The sequence below is a fragment of the Neovison vison genome, chromosome 1 (genome assembly GCF_020171115.1).
Source record: "Neovison vison isolate M4711 chromosome 1, ASM_NN_V1, whole genome shotgun sequence".
NCBI classification, from domain to species: Eukaryota; Metazoa; Chordata; class Mammalia; order Carnivora; family Mustelidae; genus Neogale; species Neogale vison.
In genome coordinates, this window is record NC_058091.1 from 233,856,400 (window position 1) to 233,873,897 (window position 17,498).

The 17,498-nt window shown below is 42.2% G+C and overlaps 1 protein-coding gene and 1 pseudogene across 6 annotated transcripts in view; both read right to left on the bottom strand.

Moving 5' to 3' along the window:
* The window catches only part of SH3RF2 (SH3 domain containing ring finger 2), a 136,589-nt gene that overhangs the window by 69,845 nt on the left and 49,246 nt on the right, over positions 1–17,498 (bottom strand). For all 6 annotated transcript variants that reach the window (XM_044225121.1, XM_044225135.1, XM_044225129.1 and 3 more), the window contains exons 3-5: positions 11,724–11,993; positions 8,049–8,144; positions 1,765–2,088 (exon numbers count right to left, since the gene is read on the bottom strand). In XM_044225121.1, coding sequence (XP_044081056.1) covers positions 1,765–2,088; positions 8,049–8,144; positions 11,724–11,993 — 690 coding nt within the window. The remainder of the gene's footprint in view (positions 1–1,764; positions 2,089–8,048; positions 8,145–11,723; positions 11,994–17,498) is intronic.
* Positions 12,418–12,958, bottom strand: LOC122889769 (annotated as a pseudogene).

The following is a 17,498-nucleotide window of genomic DNA, read 5'->3' on the forward strand; positions in this document are numbered from 1 at the left end:
CACAGCCATCTGAAATGAGAAAGGCTATCAATACAGTGCATAGATTCCCTGGGACTAGCATATGCAAATGCCCTACTTTGGAAGTCTCACCATCTGTGAAAACTAGAAAAAAATACTATTTATTTCATCTTTTTTATTAAAACTTTTTTTTGTGGGGGGGATACTATTTATTTTCAATCCTACTAGGATTCTCCACTCTGGTCCAACCTCTCTGTAGATGAGGCAAATGACTGGAAAGAAGAATTATAAAGGCACATGAAAAGTGACTCTTGGCTCAGTCTTTTGGGAAACCAACTTAAGAGCTGAGTGAGCTTGCTTGTATCTACTGAGTGTGGGCTGTACTTCCTATATCCAGCTCTCTCTATGAAAAATGGTTTCAGAAAAATTCAGTTAGTCTTTGGCTTAATTAGAAGTCACTGGGCCCCTCATTTTAGTGTGTGTGTGTGTGTGTGTGTGTGTGCGCGCACATGTGCGGGTGTGCACGTGTGTGCACCTGTGGTGGAGGGAGAACTTTGGGCACAAAGCATGTGTGTACTTGTAAAAAAGCATCTGGAATGTGTGTGTAGGAAGGGAACTTTTTGGTTCTTTACGTCAGGAGAGAGTACGTGGAGGGGAAGATGTGTGTGTGTGTGTCTGTGTGCATGTGTGGGCGTGTATGTGTGTGTGTGTCTGTGAGTGAGTGAGTGTATGTCGCGCAGCTGGTGGGCTGAAGCACGCGAGCAGTCAGCCTCTTCAAGATCCAGACAGTGGTGTACGACAGAAAATGTCACAGACGGAGATTGTTTTTGTTTCAGACCAGCACACGGGTCTTTGAGAAGCCCTTGACTTTCTCCTCCTCCTTGTCTTGTTAAAAAGGGATTAGAGTCCAATTAAGTCCTTTAATCCCAAGGTAGAGATTCATGTTTTAAAACAAGATTTACAGCTTCAAAAAAACACATCAGTGCAAGTTGAAGTTTGTCCTTTCAAGTTGCCACCTGCATCGTTCCAAAGAGTGTTTTCAGCAGAATCCCCAACATGTAGTTGTTCTTAATTACCTTGCCTCCTACCTCCAGTCCTTCATCTTTCCAAGTACCCTTCAACCTAAATAGCCACATGCTGTTAAAAGTACTTCTGCTGCTGGGTTGCCACACTCTCCACTCCCTTTAGCTGGCAATTCAGTGTTTGGGCTTAATAATAATAGTAGGAAGAGCTAGAGCTCATCGGCTGTTTCGTAACGTGCCAGGCATTGTGCTAAGCACTTTGCACGTATTATCTTGTTTTCACTTTGCATTGGGCCCTGCGGATTATCGAGCCAGTCCTGAAAACACCTAGTAACACCCAGTTTCCCTTTCTCTTTTCCTTCCTTTCCACATGATGCCATAGGACAGAAAATTCAATCTCTAACCGTGATGCCAAAACCCTTTCGGGAAAACGGGTGCCATTTTTTGGAAGGAAGTTCTTTAAGGGACAGGAACCATGTTGTGGCTTTTGGTATGGGAAAGCAAAGTATCTGTGAGGATCTGGCAAGTTGTTTGACTCCTCTTGGCCTCAGTTTTCCCACCTATAAATTGGGGATAACAGTAATGACACCTAACTCAAGAGGCCATTTCAAGGACAACAGGAGATCACGCGTCTGCAGTTCTGACACGTAATACACACGGCAGTAGTTACTATTAATGCATTATGGATGCTTGGCAGGTACTAAATATCCAGTATTGCTTGTGACACGGTGTGCGTGACCCGCCTAATACCAATATGCCCTGATCCCAATGGTGTGTTTCCTACCTGCCCCACAGAGCTGGGAGGAAGGTCTGCTTTCTCCATGTGCTGGGTGATCACAGAGGGGTTGCTGGAGCTGATGAGCACTGGGGTGCTGATCTCCACCATATGGCGCCCCGAGGGAGAATGAACCATCCTGTTGAGAGTGTTCAAGGCTGTTGTGATGGAGAACTGCCCAGGCCCCTTCTTCCTGGACCCAGCACCCCTTCGCAGGGTGGGTGTGTTGGCTGCTTTGCCTCGGGACGATGAGGGCACCAGGGACAGGCTCTTTGTGCGGGCTGACTGCCGGCCTTTGTTCTTCTCTAGGAGGTGTCTTGCAGTGAGGTTGGGCTGGAAACACAGAAAGTCCATGACAAGTTAGCTTCCTGATCTAGTGTGAGCAGCTAAGTCCTACCCAGGTTAGTCTGACACGAGTTCAGATGCCACAGTCATCTTTGGTCAACTTCCATCTTTTAGCGATACGTCCCAATTACTTTGCTGTATCAGTGCACCCTGACGACTCCCTTGCAAAGCACGTATTGCTTTTATTCTTTACTGTGGTCTGTGGGAGTTAAAAATAAGCCATGATACTCTTCGCCAGCTGGGAACCCCGAAAGGGTTTTGGCATTCTCCCATTTCTCCCAGGCACACCCCTACCCTTTTCCTCTTTGAGCCTCTCCCGAACGCCCCTGGGTGGGCTGCGGCCCCTGTGCTTTCCCACTGGGGCACTTTACACACTGCCCTGCAATCACTTCCCTTCCATTCCCACCCCCTACGCCCTCACTGGTAGCTACCTGAGGGCAGTCCATCTCTACTTTACTCCCCAGACGTGCACAGTGAGTGTCTGTACAATCATGTGTATGTGAAAGTTGCTCAGGTTTATATATTTGAGAAGCATCTGCACCAGAATGTCAATCTGTCCGGAACTTTGAATCTTTAAGCTAAGACCAGCTTTCGCTACTTCCTTTGAACACTTTCATCTCCCCGACCATTCTTTCCTGTTCCATACCTCTTAGTCCGTGATACGCTGGTAAATCAGGAAAAGCGAAGAGGAAAGAAAAAGAAAAGAACGAGCCCTATTTCATAGAGTTTACTAATTTCTATGGTATAAATATCTATCAGTGGTTTACAAGTAGATAGCAAAATTCCTGAAAATAAAAAAGCCAGCTCTTGCAATCTAGTCCTAGCTCTGGGACAACCACCAACTGTGCTGTATTTTGAGCTCAGTTCCTTCGGAAGGCTGAAATACGCTGACCAAATTGCCCTCCGAAGCCACAAGTCTCATTCTAATGTAGAGATTCAACTATAAAAGTAAAAGGGAATTTGCCCATTTAAGAACTTCTTATGACAATGGGCAAAGGACTAAAATAGCCAATATCGAAAATTTTAAAGATTTCTTTCTTTTTTTTTTTTTTTTTAATTTTTTGTCAGAGAGAGAGGGAGAGAGAGGGAGCATAGGCAGGCAGAGTGGCAGGCAGAGGCAGTGGGAGAAGCAGGCTTCCCGATGAGCAAGGAGCCCAATGTGGGACTCGATCCCAGGATGCTGGGATCATGATCCAAGCCAAAGGCAGCCACTCGGCCGACTGAGCCACCCAGGTGTCCCACCAATAACAAAAATTTTAAAGAGGAGGTAGTTCCTACCTCAAGAAGCTTGTAATATTGTGAAAGAGAAAATCATCAGGTAGGGAAGTGGCATTATTATGTCTACTTTACAGATGAGAGAGCTGTGGACAAGAAGGGGTGATCTATAAATGGCACAGCCAGTAAACAACAAAACTAGAGAATATCAGATAGAAGTAAGAGCTTTGTGGCTCGATCAGTTAAGTGGTTGCCTTCGGCTCAGGTCATGGTCCCAGTGTCCTAGGATCGAGTCCTGCATCAGGCTCCTTGCTCCATGGGGAGCCTGCTTTTCCCTTTGATATATAAATAAAATCTTAAAAAAAAAAAGAAAAGAAAAGAAAGAAAGAAAGAAAGAAAGGCGGGCTTTGGAGTGATAGAGAGTGGCAGGGGGAGGTGCCTACTGGGGGGGGGCAGGTCAAGGAAATCCCACTGAGGAGATGACATTTAACCAGGACACAGATGACACAAAGGAACTAGCCATGTAAATATGGGGGTAAGAATATTCCAGACAGAGGGATCATATCCTAATGGAAAGATCCTAAGGAGGTAAAAAACAGTCTATTTGAGAAAAAGTCAGGTAAGAAACAAAAGTTGGAACAGAGAGAGTGAGGAGCAGGTAGTCAAAGAGACAGGCAAGGGCTGGGTCCCAGAGGTCCTAGGAGGCTCAAGTTTATTCTAAGTGTAATAGGAAGCCTCTGGCAGGATTAGATAGAGGAATGACACGATCTGATTAATGCTTTTAAAAGCTCATGCTACGGTTTGGCAGTTTCTTACCAAGTTAAACCCACACTTAGCATCTGACCCAGCCAGCCCACTCCCACGTAATTACTGAAGAGACATGAAAACTTAGGCCCACTCAGAAATTGGTATGCAAATGTTTATAGTACTTTACTCATAGCTGCTAATAACTGGAAATAACTGCATTGTCTTTGAACTGGTGCACGGACAAACAAACCCTGGCACATCCATACAGTAGATCATGGCTCGTCAACAGAGAGGGACAAGCTGCGGATCCACCTAACAACATGGATGAGTCCAGAATGCTCTGTGCTAAGTGAAAGAAGCCAGACTCAGAGGTTACATTCCATATGATTCCACTGATAGGACATTCTGGAAAAGGGAAATTACAGGAACAGGAATGAGATCAGCACGGCCAGTAGTTGGGAGTCAGGGAAGAGGCTGGCTACAGAGAGTCTGCATGCTGTTGTATTTTGGGGGGAGGTGTTGAGACTACTCTATTATCTTGATGGTGGTGTATGTATTTACCAAAATTTGTAGAAGTGGACACCAAAAAGAGTAAATTCTACCGTATGCAAATAAAAAGAAACACATAAAGGCTCATTCTGGATGTTATTTGGAAGTGCCAGCCCATAAGTAGGGAGACCAGCTAGGAAGTTCCGGAAATTGTCTAGGCAAGCTCTGACGGCAGTCTGGAAGAGGGGACAAGGTCTTACGTTCCCTAGAGCACTCCCTCCATTGTTCACCCGGTAAGAGGACAATATTCTCTGAGTTGAATGAGTAAATTTCTTTATGGTCATTCACAGGTACAATGAAATAGGCTGATTTTTTTTTTTCTTTTCTTTTCTTTTTTTTTTTTTTGCCTCTACCTAATTGTTCTGTCCCCAGGTGAGCAACACCTTCATTGTTTTCATTAGAAACATTGACAAAGGGCTCAGTGTGACTCTTGGTCTGCCCTGTGCTCTGCCAACATGATTAATAGTTCAGTTGAGGGAGGACTGCACAGCTCTTAAATTTGTATCCACTCATTTGAAACAATATCCTTGAGGTTCATTGGGCTGAGCAAGGTTCACATAACCCAGGCAGGGCTCACTGGAGAAGTCCTGACAGGAATGGGTCTAAGCTCAGCATTAGTTTTACCACCTTTTTATCCAGGTGCTCTTCAATAAATCAAATGATACATTAACAAGAAAAATCCTGTTTGTGCAGAAAACAACAACAACAACAACAACAACCCCCCAAAAACCCACGTCACTCTTACAAGAAAGCTTTCCTTCTTCCCTATTGCTTTGCTTGGCACTAGTAATTCAAAACTTACTTAAAGAGTTCTCAGCAAGTGCTAGTCTTAATGAAATGACTGGAGTCAAAATTTAAGTACTGCCTTAAAAAGCTCAATTAAGATTTCAAGTAATTTTTGAAAATCAGGTTCCCAGATTAGAGCAACCACTTGATTATCCTTTTCCCCTCCTCGCAATTAGGAGAACAAATGAAGCAATGGCTAGTTTGATGATAATCTTGAGGGTTCTTGTAATCGCTAATTTTAGAGGTGAAGTAGTGGGGAGAATGTCCAAATGAATAATCATTAAACGTAGAAGTTTTGGAAAAAAGGATATCAGAGATGGGTAATAAAACCAATGGTCCTTTTCCCCCCTAGAGCTATGGAGAAGCGTCTTGAAATAATGCAGGGGACCGTGCAAACTCTAAAATGCAAAAATTGAGCCATCTCCTATGTACCCGGCTAGGTATTAACTGTAGCTGATCTCTGTCCTTGGAGACTTAACCACTGTCTCCCCATCTTAACTATTAACTGTCCCTCTTTAGCAAATGCTACTTGACCCAGCAAATGCCTCCACTGCTAACCTAAGCAGATACAAAGCAGAAAGTGAGGCACGCATTCTTGACCAGTTCTTCTGCCCTGTTCCTTACTTCCCTCAACATTCAAGTCCTGTGGATCTACCTCCTAAGCGGTGTTTGAATCCATCCACTTATTTCCCATCTCCTGGTCCAACCCACTGTCATCTTGTAACTGGGCCATGCACACACTAGCCTCCTAACTGGTATTTCTGCTTTTTCTGCTCTCCTCTTCAAATTATTCTTCCCACTGTAGCCAGAAGAAAAGTCTTTAATAAACCCACGTCTGATAAGACTTCCTGGGTCCCTTAAAATCTTTCGATGGTGTCTACTGACTTCTGGATCAAGTCCAAACTTTTTATGATACGGCAGAGATCATGATATTTACTAGACAGTCCTTGTGCTCCCAGGTCCTTCTCAGCTACCTTGAAGACAGATGGGGCTAGGGGAACTAGCTAATTTTTTTTACATAGTACTTGTTCTGTGTTAGTCTAGCCTGTGCAGTATAAGAAACACAGCCATCAGGTATTTAGAAAAGACAGAGACAACTGAGTGGTCAATTAGTGGTGAAATTTTATGGAAGAAGCCAAGCTTCTAGTTGAGCCTTGTAACCCGAGTGAGATTTGAACAGGTGGAGAGAATTGGGTGTGTGTGCCTCAAAGGGGTCTCAGCATGAGGAAAAGCACTGATAATGAGAATATTGTTTACTAGAGACTGTAAGAAGACCACAGCCTCTCGGGACTCATCCTCTTTCCTTCCCTTCCATTTTTCATCCCTTCGGTATTAACTGAGTGGAAAGAGTTGTGGAGAACCCTGCAAGCTGGATAGTGTTCCGGGCACACCATTTGCTTCAGAACCTGTTTGGGCTCTTAAGAATGAAAGAACTGGTCGCCTGTATCTTCAATTATGCCTTTGTCTGTTTTCACCCAACCTTCCTAGAGGGTGGAAAGCATGCCTCTTACTGCATTTGTAGCTCCCCACTGCTCACTTTTAATGCTTTGTGCCTGGTAAGCATCCAGTTAATGCATTTAAACAATGGAACCTCTTTTAAATTTGTAATGACCTGCCTCAAGCTAGGGTGAGGCTGGAGGACACAGAGGTTAGGAACTCCAGGTTACAGTATTACATTTGAGAAGCAGGTGGACGGAGTCTAGCATGTGCTCTTCCTTTGTTTTCTTTTTAAAGTAGCTTTAAAAAACCCAGAAAGAATATATCAATATGATCCTATCAGAAGATTTATAGGATACAAATTACGGAAGAATAGGAAAATTATCTAGAATTTCACTATCTCTTGATCATCAGTGTTAACATTTTAGTACATATTCTTTCAGGCCTCTATTTATATACACACACACATATTTATAAACCTAGTTTCATACAGTTCCATTTATTTATTGTGATAAAAAGCACATGACATAAATTTACTCTAGTAACTTTTATTAATTTTTTTTTATTTTTCTAATAACCGTTTTAAAGTATATGATTCAGTAGTGTTGAATATAATTCATATTGTTGTGAAACAGATCTTCAGGACTTTCTGATCTCCTAATCCAAAACTCCATACCCATTAAACTTAGTTTACTTACCAAGAAATCATAAGCCTCTTTCCATAATACCAAATACTTAATGATATTGAATATTCTTCTTTAACATTATTTTTCATGGGTATTTATCTTTTCATCACCATAATTTTTAACAATGAAATCCTTATTGCCAGATACTTAGATGATTTCTGTCTTTTCATCATTACACACAAGGCTGTGGTGAATACTCTGTACTTCTACCTTTGCATACTTGTTTGAACATTTCTTTACAATAAATTCTCAGATGTGGAATTGCTGAATCAAAGGAGATGGAGGTTTTTAATGTTACTGATACAGGTTTATTTGAATGTGAGCATGAGAAATCGCACAATTTATACTCCTATCAGCAGAATAAAAAGTCCCCAGAACTGGGTGGTACCTTCTGGCATCTTTTCTTTGGAGACCTTAGTTAACTTCTAGAATAAGCCTCCTGTCAAAAAGCCATTTTTGTCAGACATCCCTGTGGCGCGTGTGTATTTTGGTGAGTGTGCATCTGATGTAGACTTGATATTCACGTACCTCTACGAACAAGATCGGGAAGATGCCCACTTGATCCCCTAACTTGCCTTCTGCCCAGTTCTCATCCACTCGGCTGATCACAGTGATGATATCGTCCTGAAAGAGACAAAGTCTCAAGGTCAGCATCTGCTCTTGGTTTTCAGATGGTGAAAGCTTTCACTGGAGACTAGCGTGGAATCCCAGATGGTGTCAAGTGTAAGAAATGTAACTCTTTCATAATTTATTGATAAAATCTTCCTCTATAAAGGGCAGCATTTGAATCACCAAGACTGCAAGAGGAGTAGAAATAATTTGGAGGACCAGTGGAATCCAAAAGAAAATTTGGAAATGTTTCTAAATTTCAATCACCAGCAGAATCTGGGCTTTAGTTTATATTAATCTGATGCAAAAATCAATATGGGAGCCATAGGGAGATAGTTTTTTAGCTTAGCAAAAGGAAGAATAAATTTCATTCTAATTTTGAAGACTTTTCAGAACCTATTAAACTTTAGAAAATTTTTTTTATTTTTAAGTAATGTTTACATCCAACATAGGGCTCGGGTTCACAACCCTGAGATCAAAAGTTGCATGTTCCATGGACTGAGCCAGCCAGGTGCCCCATTCAATTTTTAATGTATCAAATGTTAAGGTGGCTTTTTTATTCAAAACTTTCTTATTATAAAAATTACATGTAGGGACACCTGGGTGGCTCAGTGGGTTAAGCCTTTGCCTTCAGCTCAGGTCATGATCTAAGGGTCCTAGAATTGAGCCCCGTATCGGGCTTTCTACTTGGTGGAAAGCCTGCTTCCCCTTTTCCCTCTGCCTGCCTCTCTGCCTGCTTGTGATCTCTCTCTGTCAAAAATTTAAAAATCTTAAAAAAAAAAAAAAAAAAGATTACATGTAGATTTCTAGAGATATGAGAAAATATAGTAAACAAAACAAGTAATTCTACCACAATATAGATACAGCCATTGTTAACACCCCCCCCACCCCAGATTCTTCTCTATGAAGATAAAACATATATACATATAAATACACTGATTCCTAAAAACTCTGCTGGAAACAAACACACATACAATAAAGTTCATAAAGTTTGGATGTAAAGGCTGATGAATGTTAACACCCATTATATTCATGAAACCCCATCCGGATCAAGAGATACAGAACATTTCCAGCACCCACAAGCCTCCTTTGTGCCCTTACCCATCATCTAGCAAGCGGTACCCACTGTTCTGACTCCTAGTATATGCATATGTATACATTCATTTGCCTAGCCTTATATTTCATACAAAAGAAGTCCTAGAGGACACACTGATTTTTCACTGTATACCATATCAGGAATGCCTTTCCACTTCCATACCTGTTCGTCAGTCCAAATCTGAAGATCTATCCACCAGTTGCTCTCAAGTTCTGATTCATGTCTCTCAGGAATTTAGATAAATCCAAATCTGAGTTCCTTATTGCATTGTACCTTTTCTTAGCTTTCTCTACCCCATCACAATTTACAATGACACATTTATAGGTTATAACATTTTTAAGGCTTGTCTACCCCAACAGACTATAAACTCCATGTATTCAGGGCCTCTGTCTGCTCTGCTCATTTCTGTGTCCGCAGCACCCAATACAGTGGTTTCCATTTAGTAATCATTCAGTAAATATTTCTCAGTGAATTGTCCATGCATGAATAAGTGAATGTGTGAGTAAACTGTACAATCTAGGGGCATCTGGGTGGCTCAGTTGGTTAGTAACTGCCTTCGGCTCAGGTCATGATCCTGGGATCCTGGGGTCCTGGGATCGAGCCCCACGTTGGGCTCCTTGCTCAGCAGGGAGCCTGCCCTTTCCCTCTACCTGCTGCTCTGCCTACTTGTGCTCTCCCCCTCTCTCTGTAAATAAATAAAAAAAATTTATTTTAAAAAATTGTACAATCTATTGAGATAGAAAACACTAGGACAAGAGCAGCTTTTGGGAGGGAAGATCTTGGGTTTAATTTGGAATTGCTGAGTTTAGGAAGACCATGAAATTTCCTAGTGTAGTTGCAGCCTTCCAAAGCTTCCAGAAGGTCAAATCCTCTCTTCTGTTTCCTTTGTCATAATTTCCCATTCATCTGTCTGTTCCTTCCACTAGTCTGCCAGCTCCGTGAGGTAGGGACAATGGTACATCATTTTATCCCCAGTGGGCAGCTTGGCACATGGATGGGCTCAGTGAATGAATGGGCAGGTGGAGTTAAGTTTTTACAAATTTTGCAAATTCCCAGAGAGCGGCAAAAATATAAATAATGATTCCTGCCTCTGCCTTCTTCAAGTGGTGTCTCCAGAGCTCCATGCTTAATGCCTGGCACAAAGTAAATACTCAGTAAATATCTCTGGGATTAAACTGCCCTTCCTCTAAGTGTCACTGAAGCACAGACATTGCAGTTTGGGTCATGGAATGACCTTCCTTAAGGGACTCACTCTGAGGTGCCAAGACAATAGTGATCAATATTTCAAAATATGGAGGACAGTGATGTTATCTAGCTTGAGGCAATGTGAAATAAATCTCATTTCTGATGGTGGTGGAATAAAAATCTTTTACAAAATAGAAGACCTTTCCTGAGCTACTGTACCAGAGCCACTTCTAGTACTTGATGCACTTATTGCAAGCAGCAAAGAGTGAAAATCACCCTAACTTTGGCCTCTCTGAGGGAATTTAAATGTTTAAGGAATAATAAATACAGAATACAGAGAATTAAAGTAGTCCAGACTTTAGTAAAAGTGTTGTTACTTGCACACGGTGAGGAATTATCCTCACCTCATATTATATGAGGAATTTTTAAACAACCTTTTTTTTTTTTTTTTTTTTAAGAGGCAACAAAATATTAGGGTAATTAATGTGCTTGGAAAATATTATCTTGTAAGAGGTTATTCATATATAAAGGTATGATTATCTTACTGTGTGTTTGGAGGGCTTTGAATACAATGTTTATAATAAAATAGAATGTTGTAAAGAATGAAATGAGAGCCTCAGAAGTTGTCCACCAAGAATGCCTTACAGATACATAAAGATGTAAGAGCTGTATTTTGCCCAGCACATTGTCAAAATGTATTTGTAAATTTTTGTCCACCTATCTGTCTCTCCCCCTAGTCTGCCTGAGGGCAGGAACTATGACTTTTTCATACTGCATCCCCAGTGCCTGCAAAGAAGTACTCAAGAATGACTATAGAATGAATGATGGGGTGCCTGAGTGGCTCAGTGGGTTAAAGCCGCTGCCTTCGGCTCAGGTCATGATCCCAGAGTCCTGGGATCAAGCTCCCCAGCATCTGGCTCTCTGCTCAGTGGGGAGCCTGCTTCCTCCTCTCTCTCTCTGCCTGCCTCTCTGCCTACTTGTGATCTCTGTCAAATAAAATCTTTAAAATAAAAAAAGAAGAATGACTATAGAATGAGTGAATGAGTGAATACTTTACTTACTTTCGTCATTGCAAGAGGTAAGGCTTAAGGATTTCCATCAAATTCTCATTTAATTTCTCTGGCAACTTCCATTTAGTTTTGAATTACACACATACACACACACATTACATACATGTGCACACATATCTACATATAAACATGCATGTGAAAATATGTATACTTTTTAAAAATCAGCAAGTATTCTACAGCTCCAGGTTCTGCCACAGTCTCTCTGTAGTCTTTTGTGATCTCTATGGGTGCCCAGAATCTTACCTTGAGGAAGGTCAGGCAGTCCTGGTTCTCACTCCTGTCTTTGTCTCGTAGGTCAAAGTTGTAGAGAGCTCGGCAGAGTGGGGGTGGCTGGGGCAGCTGCTTGATGACTTCCACGGAGCTGGCTGGGAAGATCCCACTGACTCCATTGATCTCCCCCTGGTACCATTTCTCATCCAGCTGCCTCCGGAGAAGGATGACATCTCCCTTATTAAACTTCAGGTCACCAGGATTCTGCCCTCGGTAGTTACATAAGGCCTTTGCTCGTGGCACCTGCAGTGGCACAGACCAATGAAATGTATCCTTAGCTCACAGGCAAGGGGGACAGAAGGAATAACAGTAAAACTGACCACTAAGCACTTCCCATGTGCTAAGTGCTGGATGTGGATCATCTTCTTGAACCTTTGAGATAGACATTCTTATTACCTCCTCTTCTAAGTAGGGCCACTGAGGCACAGAGTAGGTTAGTACGTTGCCTATGGTGACCCAGCTGGGAAAGCAGAGATACAGGGTCTGAACTCAGGCTACAGGATTTCAGAGTCCCTGTTCTTTTTTCTTTTTTTTTTTTTTCCTTCTTATTAATACAGTGTTTATTTGTCATCCCTCTGTCAAACCCTGAGTCAACCACTTTCTACAGGCTTCCTGGGGAGGTATAGGGAAAGGAACATATAGGGCAGATGAGACACTGGAGGAAAACCTAAGGGAGGTGGAGACAGCTTCTTCACATGGTAAGGAGGATGAGAAAGGCCACCAGCAGGCAAAAGAGGCCTATGGCCTCCGAGAGAGCAAAGCCCAGAACAGCACAGGAGAAGTGCTGTTGCTTCAGAGAGGGATTCCTGCCATAAGCAATGATGAGGCTCCCAAACAGTCCCAAAGTCAGCCCCAGCGCCAGCCCCCCCACCATGGCAGCCCCAGCCCCAATGAACTTGGCTGCTGTGTTGAGGTCACTTGCAATGGCGCTGGTTGGGAAGCTGTGGCTAGGAATGAGTGAGGTCCGGGGACGTGGGGCTGTCAAGCTGCTGAGGGTCTTATTAAGTGTCTCCAGGGGTTTTAGCACCACTATAGCTGGTGACCAGCTCAACGCTGAGAGGTACTCCTTACCAAGAAGTGGGTGGAGACGAACTTTGTAGCGGTGTACATTTTCAGGGGATGAGGGGCTGTTGGCAGAAGAGCTGCTCCCAGCACAGAGAAGACAGAGAAGGGCGGGGGCCAGAGCCCCTGTTATTAATCACTATGCAGGGAACAGGATTTTGGACTTCCACAACTGTGTGGACTTGAGTGAGTCAGTGACTCTCTTTGGGGCCTGAATACTGATTGGGAATTCTGGCTCTACCTCTTTCCTTTCATGTGACCACAGTCACGTCATTTAATCTGTCATAAATCATACCTATTTATAAAATGGCATAATAACAGAATATGTACTTCATTAGGGTAGTCATGAAGACTAGATATTTATAATGCATTTTCTAAAGATTTTATTTATTTGAGAGAGAAAGAGAGAAGTAGAGAACACCAGCAGGGAGGAGGGGCAGAGGGAGAGGGAGAAGCAAACTCTCTGATGAGCGGGGAGCCTGATGCAGGGCTTGATCTCAGGACCCTGGGATGATGACATGAGCCAAAGGCAGATGTTTAACCAACAGAGCCACCCAGGTGCCCTAAATATTTATAATGCATTTAGCATATTGCTTGATACATAGTATGGGCCCATTAAATGGCATCTCTTACAGGATGGCTATAATAAGGAAAGGCTAATGATATCAGTTCTACCTATTCCTCAGTGTTGATGGGAAGTAAATTGAGGTGAAAAGTCCCTGAAAATACAAAGTACTATAGGAGGGGCATCTGGATGGCTCAGTTGGAGGAGCATGCAACTCTTGATCCTTGGGTTGTGAGTTCAAGCCCACACTGGGTGTAGAGGTTATTAAAATAAAAAAATATATATATATATATAAGTAAGGTAATTTAAAAAAAAAGAAAGTGCTATATGGCAATGATGCAACATGATTTGTCTTCAGCCGCCTCCAAAAAGTGTAAACGTCATTAGAGTGTTTGGATCATTAGGAGGCACTGAGACAAAGAATTAGTCAGAAATCAATCATTGCTTTTAAAAAAAATCAGCTAAAGAACTGTCATTTGTTAGTTGTCTCTCTAAATAATTGTTTCAGTAAAGTGCATTTTTCTTTTCTAATTGGAACTGGTTTCTACACGCAGAAACAGCCTCACGTTGGTTTTGCTTGAAGAGTGGCAGACTGCAAGTTTTTTTTTTTTAGGATTTTATTTATTTATTTGACAGACAGAGATCACAAGTAGGCAGAGAGGCAGGCAGGGGGGACGGGTGGGAAGCAGCTCCCTGCTGAGCAGACAGTCTGATGTGGGGCTCGATCCCAGGACTCTGAGATCATTACCTGAGCCAGAGGCAGAGGCTTTAACGTACTGAGCCACCCAGGCACCCCAGACTGTAAGTTCTAGTAACTTACGTTTATTAGCCCTTCATGTCACCTGGGATTGTATTGTATTTTGTGCTTCCCTCAGCAGTGGGGGAAAGTAGCCCCCTCTCTCAGGGGCAATCTTGTTGTTCATAAGGGGATGTAAGCAGGCAGTATTTCAGTTCTCCGGGAACCTTCTGAGTCTGCAATGTTCATTTGAAAAGGAATTTCAAGCATTTCAGAGGTAGAGACAAGACCTGAGCAGTCCCTTGCTGATGGGATGTTAGAGCAGTGTTTTTTTTCTGCTAGACCCTGGACACAGTAAGGAGAGCCCAGGGAGATAGAAAACCACAGGAACGCAGCTCATCCTTGGGAAACTAGTGGACAAATGAGTGAAGACGTGTGCACTAGAAGGTTCAGCACAGTGCTGTGGATATTATAAATGGAATTGGTTGAATAAATTATGGAAAACCCTGTAGCCATTAAAATTGATGATGTGGACCTATAATTAATAACATTGACAATTACTCATGATATGTACTAAGTATAATAGAAGAGGTTAAAAACAGTTGTTTTTGTTATAAATAAAAACTAGGCTTTCATTGTAAATACCTATGTATATTTTTACCTGGGATGGCTATATCAGCATTTTTTTTTTAAGATTTTATTTATTTATTCGACAGACAGAGATCACAAGTAGGCAGAGAGGCAGGCAGAGGGAGAGGGAGAAGCAGACTCCCTACTGAGCAGAGAGCCTGATGTGGGGCTCTCTCCCATCATGACCTAAGCCGAAGGCAGAGGCTTTAACCCTCTGAGCTACCCAGGCACCCCTATATCAGCATTTTAAGAGTGGTTATTGCTAAGTGTTGATACTTTTGAATATTAAAAAAATGGCTTCCCTAAGTGCTTAGCCATATTTTCTAACTCTTCTACAATGAAATAATTATATTGTCTATTAAAATTGGACAGTAGGGGAGTGCTTGGCTAGCTCAGTCAGTAGACCATCCAACTCTTGATCTCTGGGGCATGAGTGTGAGCCCCAAGCTGGGTGTGCAAAACCACTTTAAAATTTTTGAAAAAAAAGTGGACAGTTGAAAGAAAATGAATGAAACTGGGGAATGAGAAGTGAAAGATATGGAAGCAATGTAGGAAGAAAATAAGCCAAGCTGAGTAGGATCATCAACAAACCAAGCAACTACCTTCTTGGAGAAGTTTCTAATCTGAGAAATAATCAAGTAGAAGCTGAAGAATGACCTGAATCTGTTAAACTCCTAGTTTAATAGTTGTCCCCTCTCCTTCCAGTTTTCCATTGTAATATAAATCACATTTTTGGGGGTTACATGGCCATGCAGAACACTTGTCACATTTGGAATTGTGCCTCCCCCAGGCAGCTAAGTTTTTGGCTAGTGGGGTATAAGCAACTTCTAGGACATGTCGTTCCGGAGAGACTGATTTTCTCTTTCCTTTCCTGCATTTTGCTATGTGGAAAGCAGACATGATTGCTGGAGTTTTATCTGCCATACTGAACAATGAGGATGAAGGTCACAGGGAAAGAGGGAAGGAAGTAGTCTGGATTGCAGAGCTGCCAGACAATTCCTGGACTACTTTGACTTCTAGGCTTTTGTCTGGAACCTAAATAAATATCCATCTTGCCTAAGGCATGGTTATTTTGCATTTGTAAAAGGAAGGAAGAATGAAAAAAATTAAGGAAAGAAAAACACTGAAGCCCCCTTAACTTTGCATAATAATGATAGTATCAATAGCTAGTATTAGTGAGTGTTCCTTCCCATATGCCAGGCATTGTGCTAGGTACTCCACAATAGATCTTATTTAATCTCATGACAAACTGTGATTAGAAAACTGAAAGTAGACTGTGGCGGGTTTAGAATGTGAGGTGGGATTTGTCTATCCTGAGGAGCTGAAGCTCTTAAACACTCAGTCAGTGTTTTTCAAATTCAAGTCTGTGGTTGACCTATATCAGAATCCTTGGAGATGTCCAAAATGCAGATTTCTGGACCTCATCTCTAAACCTCTTTGACCAGAATCTCTTGGTTGTATTTTCACCAAGCTCCCTTAGCATCCAAGTTTGATGCCCCTGGTCTGAGTTACATCTTATTCTAACTAAAATGGGAACAATGGAGTTTCACTGTAGGCTTTGTGAATGGCTAATCTGCCTTTTTTCTCTCTTTTCTGGAAGACATTCCAGTGCAAGTGGCAGGGTATTTTAATGACTACTAAGCAAGTATATTAAAACTGAAAATGCATACAGTACTTAAATCTCTGTGTAGATGCATGAACTCTGAAACCCTGAGACAGTACTAAGTGCTTGACCATCTTTGTCTTTCTTCCACCTCCCCTCAGTAGAGCTAAGTATTGTGGAAGCATACAGTCAATCCACTTTTAACACCTTCTTTCTCTTCAGTCTGCCCTGGTATTCTCAGCTCTACATTCCTACTTACAGGAACCACTGGCTTCCTGTTGTAAACTGAGTTGGGCGGGGTCAGGTGCAGAGAGAGGGGGAGAGAATCTGGAGAGGAAGGCAATTAACATTTATTGTAGTACTGATGGGCCACAGAAATTTGTCTCCCATTATAGCTTTACTTCAATTTCTATATATTATGTCATTCATATGATCTCAACATCCTCTAAAGCAGGTGGCATCACCCTGTTGTATTGAGGAAGAAACAAAAGTTCTGAGATGTTCAACGTTATCATGCAAGGTCACAAAGCCAACGTGTGGCATCCCCGAGACTGACTTGGCTCTTCTGACTTGACCTCGAGGCCTGGTCCTCCTCTCACCCTCATTCTCTTTTATCCAGCTGAAGTCACCAAGTATGTTTTTCTATCATAAAACTCATTTGGGGCTCTGTTTCAAAATCAAAATCTGAATAGAGTGTGAATGCAATTTGCTTGCTGCTGGAAGCATTAGCATGAATTATTGAACTCCAGGGCCCTCACATAAAAGTTAAGCACCTGAAGAGACTCAGCTGGTTGATTCTATCCAGTTCTCAACGGTTCTCTCAGGGGAAAATGACTCTGAGTTCCACATCACCTATCACCCGTGACATTGTTAGCAATAGTTTTTATCACTCACAATTGTTTTCTGTCTCTATAGGTGTACGTGCGAGGGGGGAATGGGGATAAAGTGGGTGTGGAGGTCTCAAAGCTGGGTCATTCCCAAACTCTTTTTCCTGGTGTTTTTCTGAAAGCCAGAGAATCCAATGAAAGCCTGTATGTGCCTAAAGAGCTTTCCTTTTCTATAATTCAGAAGGCTCAAGACTTCTATGTCTATTCATTTGTCACCACAGTAGGGTCTGAAAGCCACGAGGGCCATGCTTTTGATGAAGGGATA